Here is a 17,537-nt window from a genome sequence, read left to right on the forward strand (position 1 = left end):
TATTTCTGCTACTGAATTAAGCTGTACTGACCCTTGCAAAAATGCCTTACTAATAAAATATTTAGCATAAAGAAAATCTAAAGATGTTGTGGACATTCAGTTAATGAGTCACCTTAAAGTTCTTTGATGGTTGTAAAATAGCTGTGATGTTTGATTCTGGAGAGGAAAAACTGGAAAATGTTTTTAGGTTGCTGGTAGCCCAAATGTAAAACAACATCCTTGGGACTCGCCCGAGTCACTAAAACCTACCTGGTTCAGTAACAAATGCAAGTTGTAAAATAGAGAACGAGCGACCGTTAACAGGTGTGCTCTGTGAAACTAGTTGGCTGTAGGCTGCTCAGTCTGGCTAATTCACAGGGGGAAGAAGGGTGGGACACCTGGATGTAGGCCGTCAGAAAACCAGGCGAATCGTTTCTCGAAACCAGCTTAAACAGAGTTTACTTCAGTTCTGGACAGGGTAAATCCCAGCAGATTTAGAAAACTCAATTAACCCGTTAGAAGGAGAGCTGGTAGCACATCTCCCCTCTCAGAAGAGGAAGTACGAGAGTGAGAGAGTAGAGACAGAAAGGAGGGGGGGGGGGGTGTTGCGCAACAACAGGTGTTAGAAAATGGATGGAAGAAGTTAGGTACAACACAAAGCATTTATAAGTTTTCACATCCATGCTATTATTTGCAGGTTTTCTCATTCAAATAAATTCTTGCTGCAATTTGCAGTTTTTTAGATTTCTTGTTTTTTTAGACTGTTGGTTTTCAATGCAGAAATACACCCAGTTGCCCATTTCCTTGAATTTCAGTATGCTATTTTTAATAACTGTATACTATTACTTCCCCTATATTTAAATTTGCCCTTACTGTTTTCTTTTTTGTTGTTTTTGCTGTTTACCTGTAACTTCCTGCTAGCACACCTGACATTCCAATGGTGGGACAATAAAAAATATTTTCATTCTATGTTTGACACAGTTTTTATGTTTTGGAGCTCCAATTATTTACAAATCCTTTCAAAAAACTATATTTTTTTGTTAGTTTCAATAAAATATTACATGTTCAGATTATTGTTGAGCAGGAAAAAATAATGAAAAGGTAAAAATACATATTCTGACATCCACAAGTTATTTTTTTTTAAACTTGTAGAGTTTGGAATCGCTGGCAAAATGTTTGGACACCACCATGATAGGGTATTATTTAAATTTAATAATATTTTTGTTAAATTATAAAGTCAACTATTATATGTGCCATGGACAAGATGGTTGAATCATAAATATTTGATTGCATTTTATGAGACTATTATTAAGATATTATATCATAAATATGATGTAGGGGTCTCCTCATAACTACCAGCTAGATATCTCTTTATTGAGATATAAAAATGTTAAAAAGTCAAAGTAATAAACTTTCAAAGTCATAATTTGATTTAGCTGTTAAAATTATGACTTAGAGAGATTCAGGTACAACTGTCAGAAGGTTTTTATACTTTGTTTTTGAAATATTCCTAACAAACCATCAAAACAAGAGGCACATTGTAAGCAAAATTAATTTGAGATAATTAAGATACTTATGCAAACAACGTATAGCAAGAAGATTAAATACAAACAATTGCAACATATACAAAACCTTTAATGTTTTCATGATTTGACACAATCTCTGTCAAAGTCCCATATAAGGCACAAAAAACAAGCTTTTGTTTTCAATTTAAAAGGCCACTTACAGCAAAAACCCAGAAAGAGTTTCACATGTAGTGAAGGTGTGTGATGGGCCAACAGGATGAAATGTTGCTGCTGCAGCATCATAGCTAGAAGGAAATCATGGTGTGCATCTCTCCCTGAAGGCGATGAGATTGAATGACGCCTTAATGGAGTGGAGCTGCTTAATGGAGACAGGAGCACTAGACACAGTGGTGAGCACATGATCATCTGACGTATAAAAGGCACTACGCACGTTTTATCAGCACAGGAAACAAGCTTGTTGTACCTACAGACATCTGGAGCAGATGGATTTCAATAAAGAGCCTTCAACACACACACACACACACACGATTCAAACATAAACTTCATGGCGGAAACTAATCTGCTTCATGAGTCCAGCCTCTAGGGACACGTTCTAAATGTTGTACGCAAACAGAAAACAAACACTATCACCTGATGCAAAAACAACGTACCTAGAAAATTTGTTTGCATATGATGGTAAGTACATTCCTAACTTTTCACGCAGACAGAAAGTCTGTCATTTAATCTCAAGGAGACGCACAAACCCAAACATTTTCTCAGTGAGATATTGTGCGCTAAGTCTTCTTTCGGCCTCTTCCTCTGCCCTCAGCAGGATGCGGGTTGGTGGCACAGGGAGAAAGTGCATGAGTCTGCAAATCGACTCTGTGCTGCAGGATTCCTGTGAGAATAAACTCAGCAGTGACGACAGGAAGAGACGCAGACACAGCGGGGCCACACAGCCGCAGGTCCTCCTCACAGGAAATCACTACGGTCCGAGGCTGAGAGATGGAGAGTCGGGGGACAGAGGAGCGGTGAGTCAGAATAACGACACAAGACAACATCTACAGCTCTGGACTCGTCTGGCACCTTGTGAGCCGTGGGCATCTTTTTCAGGAAGGTAGCGCCGCTGCAGGTGATGATGTCTTTCATGTGAACCGGTTCTGGCTGTACCGACTTTGTGACGTGGATCTCATATCCCTGAAACAAACAAGCAAAGTGATACGTTGCGCATTCTTGTAAGCAAATACAGAAGGATTAGTCTATTCTTATTTAGGTTCTGTAACAGAGAATGAGAAAATCGATAAAAAAGCTCTTGGCAACAGAGTTTGGTGAGGTGTACACCCTAATTTTAGCTTGGCATCAGCATTTCTTTGTTGTTTCCAGTTCTCATCTTACCACGGTGATGAAAATCTACATGAAACATAATAAGAACACAAACAGCAAATGTCAAATTAATTCACACCGGTTCCTGAAACTCCACCTGAAACACAGTGGCTTGCAAAAATATCCACAACCCTCCAACGGTTTCACATTTTCTCACGTTACAATCAAAAACCAAGGATGTCATCTGACATCAGAAAGAAAAACTGCTTAATTGTAAAATGGAAGGGGAAAAAAAGATTTGGTTTCTAGACATTTGTTTACAAGTAAAAGTCTGAAAAATGCGTGCACTTGCATTCGGCCGCCTGAGTCGATGCTTTGTAAAAACTAATTTCTCTGCAGGTCACTTTGGTCTCAACCAGCTTTCCACATCCACTTGTCTCTGCAAAGTGAAGTAAAAGATTAATCGGATTCATCGTGATGAATCGATTATTGAAATAATTTAATAATCCATTAATTGTAAAGTGGAGTACACAGAGTGAAAAAAGGCCATTTTGCAGAGTAGCAATTGAGCAAAACTGTAACAAATATATATGTATTTTGCATTTAAGATAAAAACTTTTTTGTCTGTATATATGTTTCCCTCAAAACTCTGTAAGCAGAATAGTCTTAGCTTAATCTGGTTCAAATTAATTAAAGGAATGCTATATTATTGAGCTTTAGGCAATAAAATCTTCTTTTTTTCCATTTAAAAACAGAATTGAATTATTATTTTATTGTATTTAAGTCTGGACTTTCATTACACCATTTTTATCATGAGCTTGTTCTGATCTAAACAGTCCTGTGAACTGAATGTTTATGGTTATTGTTCTGCTGGAAGGAGAAACTAACAATATTTTCTAACAAATGTCTAAATTTACTTGGATTTATGCTGACGATACATTCATTTATGCTTTTTAGTGTAAAAGGGAATAATAATTGTCAGATTTTCTCTCCTGCTCATAATTTTTCCTTTAAGCATTTTGGAAAACAGTGAATCAAGTGGCTTCCATTAATACTTGTGAAGTGGACTGACAGGCAAACAATCCCAACAAAATACATTAAGGTTTGTGGTTGTAATTTGACAAGAGGTGGAAAAGTTAAAACGGGTATGAATACTTATGCACTGCACTGCAAACACTTTGCAAGGTGGCACACACACATCAACATCGGATGAGAACCGGGAATGACTCAAACATTTCTCCGCGTCTACGGTGAGTCAGTCTTTCTCAGCAGCGCCGCTGCGCTGTCAGCTAAAGGAAATGCCCGCTACACGCCACTGACACGCCGTCAACCACTCAGTCAGAGAATATAAGAGAAGAATTAAAGAGGATGAGGTAGTACCTGGAGGAGAGGCTGACTGCTGGCAGTCCTCAGAGACTCCTGCAGGGAGAAGCTGAACTTCTTCTCCTGCTCCAGATCTTTCACAATAAAATCAAGCGGAGAGAGGAAGCTCCCAGCTTTACCGCTCTGAAACCAAGAGAGGAGAGTCTGAGTGGGACTGAGCCGACCTGAAAGAACACGTCTGTGTTGCATTTAGCAGCTCCTGCTAATAACCTTTTCCAGCCACTGAGTGGTGACGACTGGGACACCATTAGCCACGGCGCACAGGAATTTGACCGTCCTTCGCACTTTATCTGTCACGAGACAGTTCATGTCGGAGATACCTCTGGCCATGGCGCCTCCTAAACGAGCCAGCACCTGCTCTCCATCTTTATCCACCACTCCTGTGAACAGAACCTGAGAAAACAGCAACACAGCTTCACTTCACGGACAATAGACAGTTTTACTCATGAACTGAGATCTAAATCTATCTGGTAGCTGATTGAGCAAATATGGAAACATATGAGCCTAATTTCATTGTTATAACAGATTTTTTTTAATTCTTCATTTGTCTGGTGAGTAGTGAGAAATGAGACCTTCACAAACCAAAAACAAATGTTAACACTCCCACTTTAAATAAAAGTTATAATACAAGTTTCCTTCCGAGATAAGAGAGTAGTCTCTGGAGGCAAAACACAACAAATCAGAAAAATGCAAAATAGAGGATAAAGTAGTTAAAAAAAATAAAGAAGGTACAAATTAGCAAGGAAATTCAAAAATATCACCGATCAACTCAGACATGGGCACTTTCTGCTTCCTGTCCGTTACTGTTTGTTGCTGCTTCATGTGATGTCATCAACTCAAATATGAATAAAATGGAAGTACAGTTTTTAAAAAACATATTTATAAGAGGTGAAAAAGTCACACACAGTTTTTATTGGTGTTAATTCTAATACAAAAATGACAATTAATTTGTTGCCACCTATCCACACCTTTACTATCCACTTTTTGCTCGAAATTCTGACTTTTTTAAATTTATTTCCAAGTCTGAAACTGAGAGTCAAGTCAGATTTTTTTCAGTGGCCACAATCCTGAAAGATATAAATCTTTCATTTTAAGGCCTCAGAGGAAAGATTCATAGGCGCTCCAATATCCTGCCTATGTTATTTGTTGGGTAAAGGATAGAAACACAGACCTTGTAGGTTTGGCTCCTGGATCGTACTCGGCTAACTGTAGCTGGAGACGCAGAGGAGGAACGCGGCGTCTTAGCCACGGGGGAGGAGTTTGAGGAAACCCGCCGCTTCCGGGAAGGAGTCATGACCGAGATCTGAGCGAGTTACAGAGGAGAAGCAGAACGTAGGACAAGACAGGAGCTGAGCTCTAGTAATTTGTATAACACTGTATGAATACTTCTATATTGGTCTTAACTATTGATCGTTTTGACTTGCTTCCAAGTTGTGAATTGATAATCTTCCTCTCTGATGTTTGACACAACATCAGATCAGTTCAGTTCAGAACAACAGTGACAAAATGTAAGAAGAAAGTGTGGGCGACCATCAACTCACCGAATCCATTAGATACATGACAAAGTTGAGCAGAAGAAAAATATGTGCCATCATATAGATTACAGGTGTAAACCTGAGGTCCGCGGGCCAAATTCGGCCCACTATAGCTACTTAAGCGGCCCTCTAGATTCTACAGGGCAACACACTTTATTCTAGTTGTATGCTTAAATAGTATTTTATCAGTCAAATCAAACCAGGTTTCATTTACAGGGTCAAATTACATCAGTCTAATGTTAAAATTGTTACATTTTAAGAAGTGGTAATCAAATGCAGAGAAATTTTAAGTTTGTTAACAGTTAGTTTCATGAATACATTCTCCCACAATCGGCCCTTTGAGGACATTCATAATTGTGATGCGGCCAGAAACAAAAACCACTTGGAAACCAATCTTACAAAAGGAAGTGCATTACATTATAGGAGTTGGAAAGGCTGGTTCATGGAGCAAAATGCAGCTTTGAGTAAAGCTAAAAGCTTTGTTCTTATGTGCGCAGTAGACTATAAATTATATTTTTAAAGTGAAATAACAAAATCACCTCTGATTCAATCTCGTTTCCAGCCAGCTCCATGGAAGAACCAGACGTCTGAGTTTCCTGCAGCTCCTGGTTTTTATTTTTTTGGACCACGGTTGTTCGACCCCTGGCTTTCTTCCCAGCAGCCCCCGCCGCCGCCTTCTTTCCATCTTTCACTTCCTGTGTAAAGAGCGACTCTTCATTCTTCTTCACCTGAGTGCTTGAGGCTCTGCTTGTTCTCCTGCCCTGTATCCCAACAGGAATCTCTTCCTGTTGCTCCTCTTTCCCTCCTGGTTCTGTTGATTTTTGGACTCTATCCACTTCAGGTTTTTCCTCACTTGTTTTTGCTTTTCTCTTGTTTCTGGTTTCGTCACCATCAGTCGCTGTGGGAGCCTCAGTTTCCTCTACAGGCTCGGTCTTTACAGTTTTTGCACCTCTGTCCCTCATGTTTCTCTTGGGCAGAGGGGATGTTAGATCAGCAGAAGTTTTTTCCTGATTTGACTGAAGGCCCTCATCATTTAAAACTAAAGCTTCAGAACAATTGGCAGTGGCTCGCCACTGCCCCCTACTGGTACCAGCAAGCTTAGGGTCTGCTTTTCTTTTCTCATCTTGCTGCAGAACCTCAGTGGCTTTCTGTTCATTTTCTTTAATCACAACATCGGGCTGAGACAAGGTCTTCCTCCCTCTTCCTTGTGGTCTTCCTCTGGAGACCTTAGAGCTCGCACTGACCGCCTGAGCTTCAGCGTCCGGCTCCACTGCAGTCGCCGTCGTCGTCCTTCGGCGGCTGCTTCTCACAGCATCTGTCTGGGAGGCTTCGCTGCTCCTCTTCGTTCCTCTTCCTCTCCCTTTGTTCTCCAGGGTGTTGCTGTTGATGGAGGAGACCGACCGCTCTGAGCTGAGGGAGTTGGAGCGGGAGCGAGTTCTCCTTGCTGGTACATCCTCGCTCAAGGCTTCACACACCGCTGTGGTTGTTCTTCTTGCCGCTCTTCGCACTCTTGCAGAACCTTTGGGGTTCTCCTCTTTGTTCTTGTCTTCTTGTGATTCTTTGGGCTGTTTTTCTTTCTCCAGTCTTGCAAGGTGTTCTTGGTCTGTCTTTGTTGTTTCCACACTTGTTCCCTTTTCTTCTTCTACTTCACTTCCTGATTTCATCTCCTTTAATCTGGGTTTTCCTTTTGATTTTCCTTCCCTCTCATTGCGTCTCTCTGTCTCCACATGTTCTCTCTCTTCTTTGTCTCCTTCCTCCTTTATCTGGCTCTTATTTTCATCGCTCCTTTGTATTTCATCATCATCCTGTTTCTTTGTACTTCTTCTCCCTCTGGTCCGTTGATTAGCCGCCTTCACCTCTTCTTGATTGTTGTCATCCTTAGATTTGGTTTTTCCTCTCTGTCCTCTTGTGCTTGGTAATGGTTTATTTTCACTCTTCATCTGTCTATTTTGACGTGAAGAACATTGTGCCTTCTCTTCCTCTTCTCCTAATCGAGTTTCCATTGAACTTGAAATGCTGGATACATCAAACACATCGGTTTTTTTTACAGCGTTCGGTGGAGAGATTTCAGAAACTGTGACCGGATGTGTCTCTTCTTCAAGCTGAGATTTGGATGCCCCTTCATTCATCAGCTCTTTCTTCTCGTGTCTATCTGTTTCTTTTTCGTCTCCTCCAAGTTTTCTGTGTCTTTGCTCCTTTATCTGGCTCTTGTTTTTGTCCTCATCTTGTTCTTGTTTTCTTGTAGTTCTTGTCTGTTGATTAACCACCTTCACTTCCTGCTGGTCGCTCGCATTCTTATTCTTTTTTTGTTCTCCTGTTTCTTCGGTACTTGGTGAAACTTTCGTCCCGTCGATTCTTCTCTGAGATTCAGAAGCTGCGACCGGCTGCATGTCGTCCTCAAGATGAGGCTTGGATGTCCCTTCATTCATCAGCTCTTCCCTCTTGTGTATTTCTGGTTCTCCTCTGAGTTTCCCACCTTTTTGCTCCTTCATCTGATTCTCATTTTCTGCTCTCTTGTTTTTGTCCTCATCTTGTTCTTCCTGTTTTCTTGTAGTTCTTCTCTTTCTTGTTTTTTGATTATACACCTTCACTTCCTGCTGATTGTTGTCATCCTTAGTCTTTGTTTGTTCTCCTGTTTCTTTGGTACTTGGTGAAACTTTCGTCTCATCGGTTTTTCTCTGAGATTCAGAAGCTGAGACCGGCTGAGTCTCCTCTTCCTCAAGATGAAGCCGTTTCTCCTTTCTTTTCCGTGGATATGTGACGGCTTCATCGCCATCCCTTTTTCCATCCCTCCCTTTTGTCTGAACTTCAGCAGAAGGAACTCCAGCAGAGGTGAGAGGAAGAGCTTTTGACTCCCTTTCTGGTAGGACATCTTCATCTTCGCAATTTATCAGAGGCTGGGTCTGCTCATCTACAATGTGCAGCGGCTTCACTTTCCTTTTTTGGGTGGAGATAAAGTCTTGGCTGCTTTGTTCTTCCTCGCATGTAACCGAACGCTGACATTCAACTGCAGAGACTTGAGAACCAACGAGTGATTGTGTCTCGTCTTCCAGCTGCAGCGGCTTTGCTTTCCTTTTCCGCAGGCTTGGCATTGATTCAGAATCGTCGTTATCCTCACCTGGAGTCAAAGGCTGCGTTTCACCAGAGTCTGTGCGCTGCTGCGACTCCTCTTCGTCAATATGAAGCTGCTTTGCTTTTCTTTTTCGTGGAAGAAGGATCTCGGAGTTATTTTCATGATCTCCACATGAGTCCATCGGCTCAGTTTCGTCAGCGCTGACATGTAGGGGCTGGGTTTCAGCTAGCGACAAAACTGCATCAGTGTTTGGGTGTGTCTCCACTTTTGAAGGTCGCAGGGACCCCGCTGACAACTCTTCGTCGTCGCCGCTCTCCTCATTGTCGCTCAGACACACGGGTTGGGTTTCAGCGAGGCATAAAGCTGAAGAAGTCCATGGATGTTTCGGCTCCTCTGCAGACTTCATGGACTCCGCTGACAACTCTTCATCGCCGCTCTCCTCGTTGTCACTTGTAAACACGGGCTGTGTTTCCGCTACTGACTCAGAATCAGTGACGTGCCTCTCAGTTTCATTCTTAACGGGTTCTAAGGAACAATCTGGCTCATTATCCTCCGCAGAAGAGAACATTGGCTGGGTTTCAGCCATAGCAAGTGCAGATGAAGCCACACCAGTCCTGGCAGAGTTTAGTCCCTCATCTTCATCTGAACCTTCATCATAAGGTTCTGGGATATAAGCCTGAGTTGCCTCCATAGTCAAGTCAACACAGGTTTCTTTTTTAGACATTTCTGAAGATCTGGGAGGCTCGACTTCGTAGGGCTGCGTGGCCTCCAGGCTCGAGTCATTCTCTGCACTTTCCTCATAATCCTGAGTATCCTCCATGTTTACTCCACCATCGACTGCGGCGTAAGCTTGTGTGTTCTCCCTGACCTCACCCTGCAGGTGGCTGCTGTCAGACAGTCCCAGCTGGAAAGAATCATCTCTTTTGGACACAGCAGAGGACTTGAGAGTGGAGGCTCGGTTTGGATTCAAGCCTTTGTGGCAACTTTTTGTCTGAAGAATGAAAGATTGGGTCTCAGCCACAGTATAATCTTCATCTTCCTGACTGTCTGAGCAAGAAGTCATTAGTGCTGGTCTTAAGGAGGAAGGTACAGCATCTGCAGGAGCAAAGAAAAATAAATCTAAGCTTGTCACACATTTAAAAAAAAAAAAGAATCTGAGAAATGTGGTGTGTAGGAATGCAAACAATTAATCTACTAATTATCGAATATTGGCTCATTAGATTAAAATTAGTTCCAAATGATTATCTACCAACATCCACTTAGAACTTCTTTGTGTTGTACTTTGGCTATCCAGCAGAGGGAGCCACTGATCATCCTTAAGTAGAACAAGTTGATACTGAAATAAAGATGGCAGGGCCATACTAGAACAGGAAAGAGAATCGGTTCAAACTCCGGTGTTTGACAAGCAATATGTTTTGAGGGGTAAGTTTGTTTTCTTAACCAAAATAATCTTATTTATTGTTTTGGTTGTTTTAAGTATTTTGGATATTCAAAATGTCTTCCAGTTCCAGTGCCAAAGGTCCTTTTGAAATTAAAGTTTATTGATCTTTGACAGGGTGTACTCGCATTATGCTTTATCGTTATTTTAGTTGAAAATTGTATCAAAATGGCAATCATCCTTTATCGCAATTTCTAGGACAATTTATTGTCCAGCAAAATGTATTATTGTGACAAACCGACAAGTAACAGTGTCCATTGTTTATGTATAGTTACTAAATATTTCTAAAACAGGCTACATAAAATAAATGTGTTAAACCCACATCTACGTGGATGTGAAATGGGGCTTGTGAAGGCCTGAGTTTCCATCTGTTCAACTTCTCCTGCAAAAAAAGGACAAAAAAGACAATTTTAATATTCTTTGAAACTTTTCATAACCTTAGGGAAATCTGTTTTATTAGGAGACTGAAATTGGCTTTAAATAATTTGCCTGGTAAAAAAGAAATGCAAAAATCAATTCAGAAATTAATCTTCAGATTTCACGATTAATCTCTGAGATATAAGAACTTCTTTCAGTGTGTTGCTGTAGTGTTAGTTGTGTTGTTTTCACTTGGAGTTTTAAACTATATGATACTGCATCTGTTTATTTATGAAAGATTACCTGAAACATGAACAGGAGTAGAACTGTTCTGCCAAAGAAGAACCGGAAACTCTGCAGTATTTTCTCTCAGCAGGTGGGGGATCTGCCCCTGCTCTTCCTCTCCAGGACTTGTCTCCTCATCCTCCACATCTGTATCACTTTCCATCCTATGGTCAGCTGGTTTGCCCTCATCTGCGGGTTGGGGAGCAACAGGTTCATCAACATCTGTGTCTGCATCAGATTCTGGTTCGGGAGCTCCTGCTGCTGCAGCAGATGACACAGGCAGGTCTGCTGCAGCAGCAGGGACAGAGAGGAGTGAGTCTTCTTCCAGGTCTGTATCACTTTCGGACAAAATATCCAAACCAGCTGCAGTCACCTCCTTATCACAGGTGTGACTGTCTGGATGCAGATTGTGAGGAGACAGAGGTTTATCAGATTTTTCACTGAGTGTTTTGGGATTTCCCCGTTTCCCAACCTCCTCTTCCTCATCCACATCTGTGTCGCTGTCCAAGTTGAAATCTACAGACTGTACTAAAGGGGCGGAGTCAGCGCTGTGCACACCCTGAGGTAACACAGCTTTGGATGTGACGTTAGCATCATCATCACCATCCACATCAGTGTCACTGTCCACGGTGATGCCCTCAAACTGAATACCAGTAGCAACAGAACATTTTGTTGCTTCATCAGTTGAAGGCGACGTTCTTGGAGCTTTATCTGAGACATCTTCATCAACATCAGTGTCACTGTCCATGTGTGACAGGACTGTGTTTGGGCATTGATCACTTTTCCCAGCAGGCACCTCCTCTTCCTCTTCCTCTTCTCCCTCCACATCCGTGTCACTGTCCAGGTTAAATTCAGGGACGGCGTCTCTGGAGACCTGTAGCGTCGACCTGAGTGATTCACTGCTTTCTGTAGGACTTTTATCGGCTTCCCTTTTCACATTATCTCCCCTTTCTTCTGAATACATCCCTCCTTCGGCTGCTCCTTCTCCTTCCTCCACACCATTTTCCACAAACACAGGTGACTTGTTTTTCTCCAGGTCAATATCTGTCTTCTCCAAGCTGAAACTGATGCATCTGCTTGACCCGTTTCTGCTGGAGGAGGATGGTGTGATGGGGCTTTCATCTTCACTGCAAAACAGCAAAAGACCAGACGACATTTAAGATCTGAAAGCAGCTACTGGCAGATTTTCTGTCAGTAACTCACACTTTCTGATTTCTTTTCTGTTAGTACTACAGAGCCTTTCAAAAAGTGTTCATATGCCACAAACTTCCAGGTATTTTATTGGGATCTCATGGCAGCATCATGCTGTGGGGATTTTGTTTTGGAAAAGCTGAGCAGAGTTGTTGGGAAAACGGATGGAGCAAATCACAGAGCAATCCTAGAGGAGACTTTATCATTAACTAGAACCGAATTATTCCTGACAAATTGAAATTTTCCTAAAAACTTTAAATAATATTGAGCAACATTTACACACAAAATCAAACCTTTCTGCAGCAAAATGTACATTTAAGTGATTCACTAAACTTTGCCAATTATAGTACATGTTTTCAAAGCGTGCTGAGTAGACAAGAAAGCAAAAATCAACTGATTCCCCTAAAATTTGGAAACTATTACTTTTTAATTAGGCAAACCTACAAGACACTTTTTAGTATTTCGATCTGCACTCATTTAGAGAACACTTTTTCACAAGAATGACTACTTTCTTTGTTTCACTAAAATAACGTTACGGTAGGTTGATTTTGAGCAGGAAAATCATTAGCATTATTATGTTTTGTTATCTTTCTTATATTAGTAGTTTTATATTACTAGTTGTCTTTTATTTTAAGGTTTAGTGTTCTCACCCCAGAGAGGAAGAACTTATTAAACTGTGTGTAAGACATAACTAACCTTTCCTTGACCTCAATCATGTTTTTTTGCAGGTGCTTCTTTAGGAGAACTTACTGAGATACTCCTTAGTTGTAAAATTGTCTGTGTGTAGAATTTAGTTTCTGTTTCCCTTGCTTGTTATCAGGGTAGCCCCCCTTTTTGTTAAGATCACTCTCCCACATCCAATTCACTTCCTTTCCCTGCTAATAAAAAGACAAGTTCTGCAGCAGAATGGCAGAACGCAAGGAGCTGTAGGAGCTGATCCTCTGTGCCTTCTCAATTCTTGCAAGAATTTGGCTGAAAACTAAGTAACATTGTCTGTGGTTCTTTTTATCTAGATTAAGAAAATACCTATCAAAAATCTCCAAATGTGTGGTGTTTCATTGGAAAAAAATATATATAAACAACTGGTTTAAATAAAAGCAAACACTACTTTGTGTTCATGTCTTAAACAAAGTCCAGGTAAGATACACATATATTTGAGGTTGTAGTGTAATGTGTAATAAAATGTGTACATTTTCAGTATAATATGCAGGTGTTAGAAACGAACTGTAAAAATTCAGATATAAAAACATACCTTTCAGGAACGACTTTGCTTTGAGGGCTTAAGAATGCAGAATTGTGGGAGTCTGAAGCAGACACTGAAATCAAAGCCAACTGGTGAATAAAAATATAAACAGTGGTTGTGTTTATAAATTGCCAGAAATTTCACATACCAACATCCTTCTGTTTTCTGTTTCCTCTCCCTTCTCTTTCGCTCTCAGACTCAGAATCAGATTCTGGCACCAAGCTCCCTTGTGGCTGGACTGGAGTTTTCTCAAATGAGAGGCAACTGCCTGTGACAAGAATCCTCTTAGCTTTTGTGCCTCTACTGACACATTTCTTGCTTCCTGTGTCAACGTCGTCCCAATCTGACAATCTGGCGTTTGCTTCCGATTGTCTTGGTGTCTCCATGTCACCAAGGGAAGAAGGGGAGTCCATCCCGGAGCTCACATACCGACATGGGATGTCCCCCAAAACCAAGCTGTCGCCCTCATTGAGGGCATAGCGCACGTTAGGGGTCAGCTTTAGGCGTCCCTTACGTGTCCCATTCGTACTCTTTTGGTCCCAAACTAGGGCCTCCATGTCCACTTCATGGACACGGCCTCTTCTCCGGTGAACAGAGATGCTGATGGCAGCATGCTGCTTGGACACAGATGGTGCCAACAACTGTATTGTGCAAAAATTTGGGTCACGACCCACGAAATTATGTCCCAGGAAGAGGGGCAACTCTAAGTGACAGAGACAAAATATATTATTGGAAAGACTTATGTAGTTAAGGCAGACTATGCATACAGACAAATTTGTGACTCTAGTAAAGATGTGAATAAAAAAATAATTAATTAATGAGTTGTTTATTACTCTTACACTGAAAAATTTAAGAAAAACATAAATCATTTAATTCAGGGAGGATTTGTTCTCATCTTATTTCCAGAACTATATTTTAACATAAAGTTTGCTAGTATTTTAAAGAGATGAGGATGACATGGATTCAGGATCTTTTGGAGAGAAAAAGACTCAAAGCATCAAATATCCTCCATTGTATTAAGCAGACATATGATGCTTTTCCAACTTTTATCCCTGATTTCATACCAGTTTGTGAAAAGATGAAATTCTCGTGTGAACAAACAATATGGTCCTGTTTAAAGAACTGGTTATCATTTACATAGCGTTTAATGGAGGTTATAGAGACTTGGTGACTACAAAATGCCACTTTTCTGAGTTTTTGACCTCCTTTACTGTCTTCCTCACTGCTTGCAGTGGCAAGATACATATGAATCCTCTTCCAAATTTGCTGTGTTAACCTTTTTAATATTGCTCTGACTGTAGACTTCAGCAAACATATGCAAGTTGCCATTTCTTGTGACATGAAAATCAACACACACCTGCCTTACTTAAATGGTATGTTCTCTCCTCTTTCCAATTTTGTAAAGTGGCTCAGGCAAATTACTCTAAGCCATGTCATATTTATCCGCCAACAGAACAGAAAATCATGGATTACTATTTAGAAGATCTGTGAAATGACAAACAATTTAAAATGTAGAAAATTTAAAGATCCCTTTCTACATGTGTCATAAATCAACAGCAAACATGCTGCTGACTTTGTTAAAGATAATTAGTACTACAATCTTTTCTGTGTAACATCACGCTGCTACAGCTAAAGAATATGGTGTTTCAATGCGTTTTATGCACATTTTCCCCTAGCATAGCATACACTACAGGTAAAAATACCAGAGTAGGACACTTTACCTTTTTCAGGGATGTGTTTATTATTTAAGATGCACAGTTTGGCCAATGGCTTCCTGCTTTCATTTTGGATCTTCTCTTGGTCCTCCTCCTCTGACTCTAAGATCGAGTCACTGATCGCCTGAGTTGCATCCATTCCTGTTAAAGACCAAAGCAGGATGGCAATAAACTCTAAACAAAGACAATTTCCCCTTCTAAAACCTGCTAATGTTAGCTTAGCAACATGCTTGCCTTCTGCAGGGCTACTGCATGAAACTGACTTTAGCCTTGGTGGCTAGGTCATTAGTAATCTGCAGCTAACAGACAGAGGCTTCACTGTGAGCATTTAGCTAGCTTTTTGTTGAAATCTTATATTCTTAATCAAATTCTATTTATAGGTCTGCTCTAGATAAGCCCAAGCAACACAGAAATAACTTTTATTAAGCGTGTATAATTGTTTTTTAGTGTCGAAATCACAGCAATTACACTTCCGGTCAACGGTAAACCTGTTAGCCGTTAGTGAGTTCAAATGATAATATTCCAGTTAGCTTAGCGAGAATCTTTCTGATTATTATAGCAACTGTCCTTATTCTTTTCCAACAATGATTACTACTTTGTGGCTAAAACTGGTCCCGTTTGGAAATCACATGGCTGTTACCTTGAAATTAGAAAGGAAGCATCCGTCTGTTAACGACTGACTTTACAGCTCAGATGGGCTCATCTGCAGATCATTACCCTGGACGCGTTGCGTTTTAATATTCCGACAACCAGTGACGGGATCATGCTCTAGCACAGGCTTCCCGGAGTCTTGCTTTGCTCTGTGGACAAAAACAAAATGTAAATACTGACCCAACCGCGCCCACAATAGGTTCTTGAGCAAAGAGCTATTGGCCAATACAAGTGTCACTTATGACGTACTCTCTCTTTCATTGGATAGTTTTTTCCGGAAGCGTTTCTGATTGGACCAACAGTTCCTTAATGGATTCATTCGTCCATTTATTTTCGCGCCAGGCAAGGAGAGAGAGCAATGGAAATGATGGAAGAAAAAGAGAACATACATCTCCATAAAGTTATTTTACCTCAGTAATTCGCGTGAGAAAGTAAAGCTCATATATTATGATTGATTACACCCAGAATGATGAATTTCAATTGTTTGCTACTGGAACTTTTAATGATTGTGGTTTGCAGTTTATTTTTAAAAAATCACCATTCAGCTTTTTGGTAAGTTACAAGACCAATTTGACAATTATTTGTTAGACAGAAATGTCTTGCTGAAAAAGTATGTATATGTACTGTGCTTTGGATTGCAATAAAAGTAAGGTTACTATTTAAGTACAATTCAGTTTCTCCCACAAGGAGAAACAGGAGATTCTGTCCAGGATCCTGTTTAAAGCTATATAAACCATTTTTGAAAAGGTTATGATCAAATCATTAAGAAATCACTGGTCTATTGCTAAAACAGTAGCTATTGGCCAGAAGCAATTTTTTTCAGCAACACCTTACTACTGAGATAAAAATATGTCTGGGTGATTCCCTGGGTGTCTATGTTATGGACACAAACAGAAACATATACTCAAATAATTTTTTGTTCATCACAAGTAGTGTTATTAAGGCAGTCAACAATGGTGTCACATATTACATGTTTCTAATATTGTGCATCCCTACCCCCTATGAATTTTCAGGGAATCTTGAAAGTATTCACAGCACTTCTCCTTTTTCACCTTTTGATATGTTGCAGCCTTCTTACAAATTGTGTTTGAATAATCCCCTTCCTTAAAATTCTAAACACAAATACTTCATTATGATAATGTGGAAAAACGTTTCTGAGATTTTTGCAAATTTATTAAAAATAGAAAGGTGGGTATTCATAGCTTTTACCTAATACTTTGTTGAGATGTTTGTGCACAGCCATTTTATGATCATTCCAGAAATGTTCAATCAGATTCAAGTCTAGACTCTGGCTTGGCCACTCGAGGACATTCACAGAGTGATTCTGAAGCCTTTGAGATCTTGACCATGTCCTTTGGGTCATTGCCATGCTGGAAAATAAAGGTACGGTACTCTGGAGCAGGTTGTATTACTGCATACATCTTTCCCAGTATCCTGACTAGTCTAAAAGTCCCTGCTGCTGCAAAACATCTCCATAGCTTGATGCTGCCACCACCATGTTTCACTTTGGGGATGGTATTGGCCTGGTGATGAGCCACGCATGGTTTCCTCCAATCATGACGTCTGGCATTCACAGCACAGAGTTCAATCTTTGTCTCATCAAACCAGAGTTTTGTATCTCAAGGTCAGAGTCCTCCAAGTGTCTTTTGGTAAACTCTAGAGGGGCTGCAATGTGCCTTAAGGAGTGGCTTTTGTCCAGACACTCTACCATACAGGCCTGATTGATTGATTGTTTGATTGATTGATTGATTGATTGATTGATTGATTGATTGCGTCAGAGATGGTTGTCTTTCAGGAATGTTTTCCTGTCCCCCTGGAAAGCTGGAGCTCTGACAGAGTGACTGTTGGGTTCTTGGTCA

The 17,537-nt window shown here is 40.5% G+C and overlaps 1 protein-coding gene across 2 annotated transcripts; it reads right to left on the reverse strand.

Moving 5' to 3' along the window:
• Positions 1–1,593: 1,593 nt before the first annotated feature.
• On the reverse strand, positions 1,594–15,870 carry mdc1 (mediator of DNA damage checkpoint 1). 2 transcript variants are annotated; one of them, XM_028012359.1, is made up of 12 exons: positions 15,668–15,870; positions 15,034–15,168; positions 13,461–14,015; positions 13,322–13,385; positions 10,897–12,005; positions 10,559–10,618; positions 6,265–9,893; positions 5,362–5,493; positions 4,401–4,583; positions 4,188–4,313; positions 2,571–2,681; positions 1,594–2,482 (listed from the first exon to the last, which is right to left on the reverse strand). In XM_028012359.1, the coding sequence occupies exons 2-12, from the start codon at positions 15,164–15,166 to the stop codon at positions 2,279–2,281; spliced, it is 6,306 nt and encodes a 2,101-aa protein (XP_027868160.1). In that variant the 5' UTR covers positions 15,167–15,168; positions 15,668–15,870; the 3' UTR covers positions 1,594–2,278. The 2 variants fall into 2 exon arrangements, with proteins under 2 accessions (XP_027868160.1, XP_027868161.1); XM_028012360.1 differs by lacking the exon at positions 10,559–10,618.
• Positions 15,871–17,537: the final 1,667 nt, after the last annotated feature.

The sequence above is a fragment of the Xiphophorus couchianus genome, chromosome 3, assembly GCF_001444195.1.
Source record: "Xiphophorus couchianus chromosome 3, X_couchianus-1.0, whole genome shotgun sequence".
Classification (NCBI taxonomy): domain Eukaryota; kingdom Metazoa; phylum Chordata; class Actinopteri; order Cyprinodontiformes; family Poeciliidae; genus Xiphophorus; species Xiphophorus couchianus.

Bases quoted from the DNA above. Each gene is read 5' to 3' on its own strand.
- mdc1 (XM_028012359.1), bottom strand. From the start codon at position 15,166: ATGGATGCAACTCAGGCGATCAGTGACTCGATCTTAGAGTCAGAGGAG. The intron at 12,006-13,321 runs GTATGTTTTTAT...GCTGTTTTGCAG, and splicing joins AGCAAAGTCGTTCCTGAAAG to TGAAGATGAAAGCCCCATCA. The intron at 5,494-6,264 runs GTGATTTTGTTA...TAACTCGCTCAG, and splicing joins GAAACGAGATTGAATCAGAG to ATCTCGGTCATGACTCCTTC.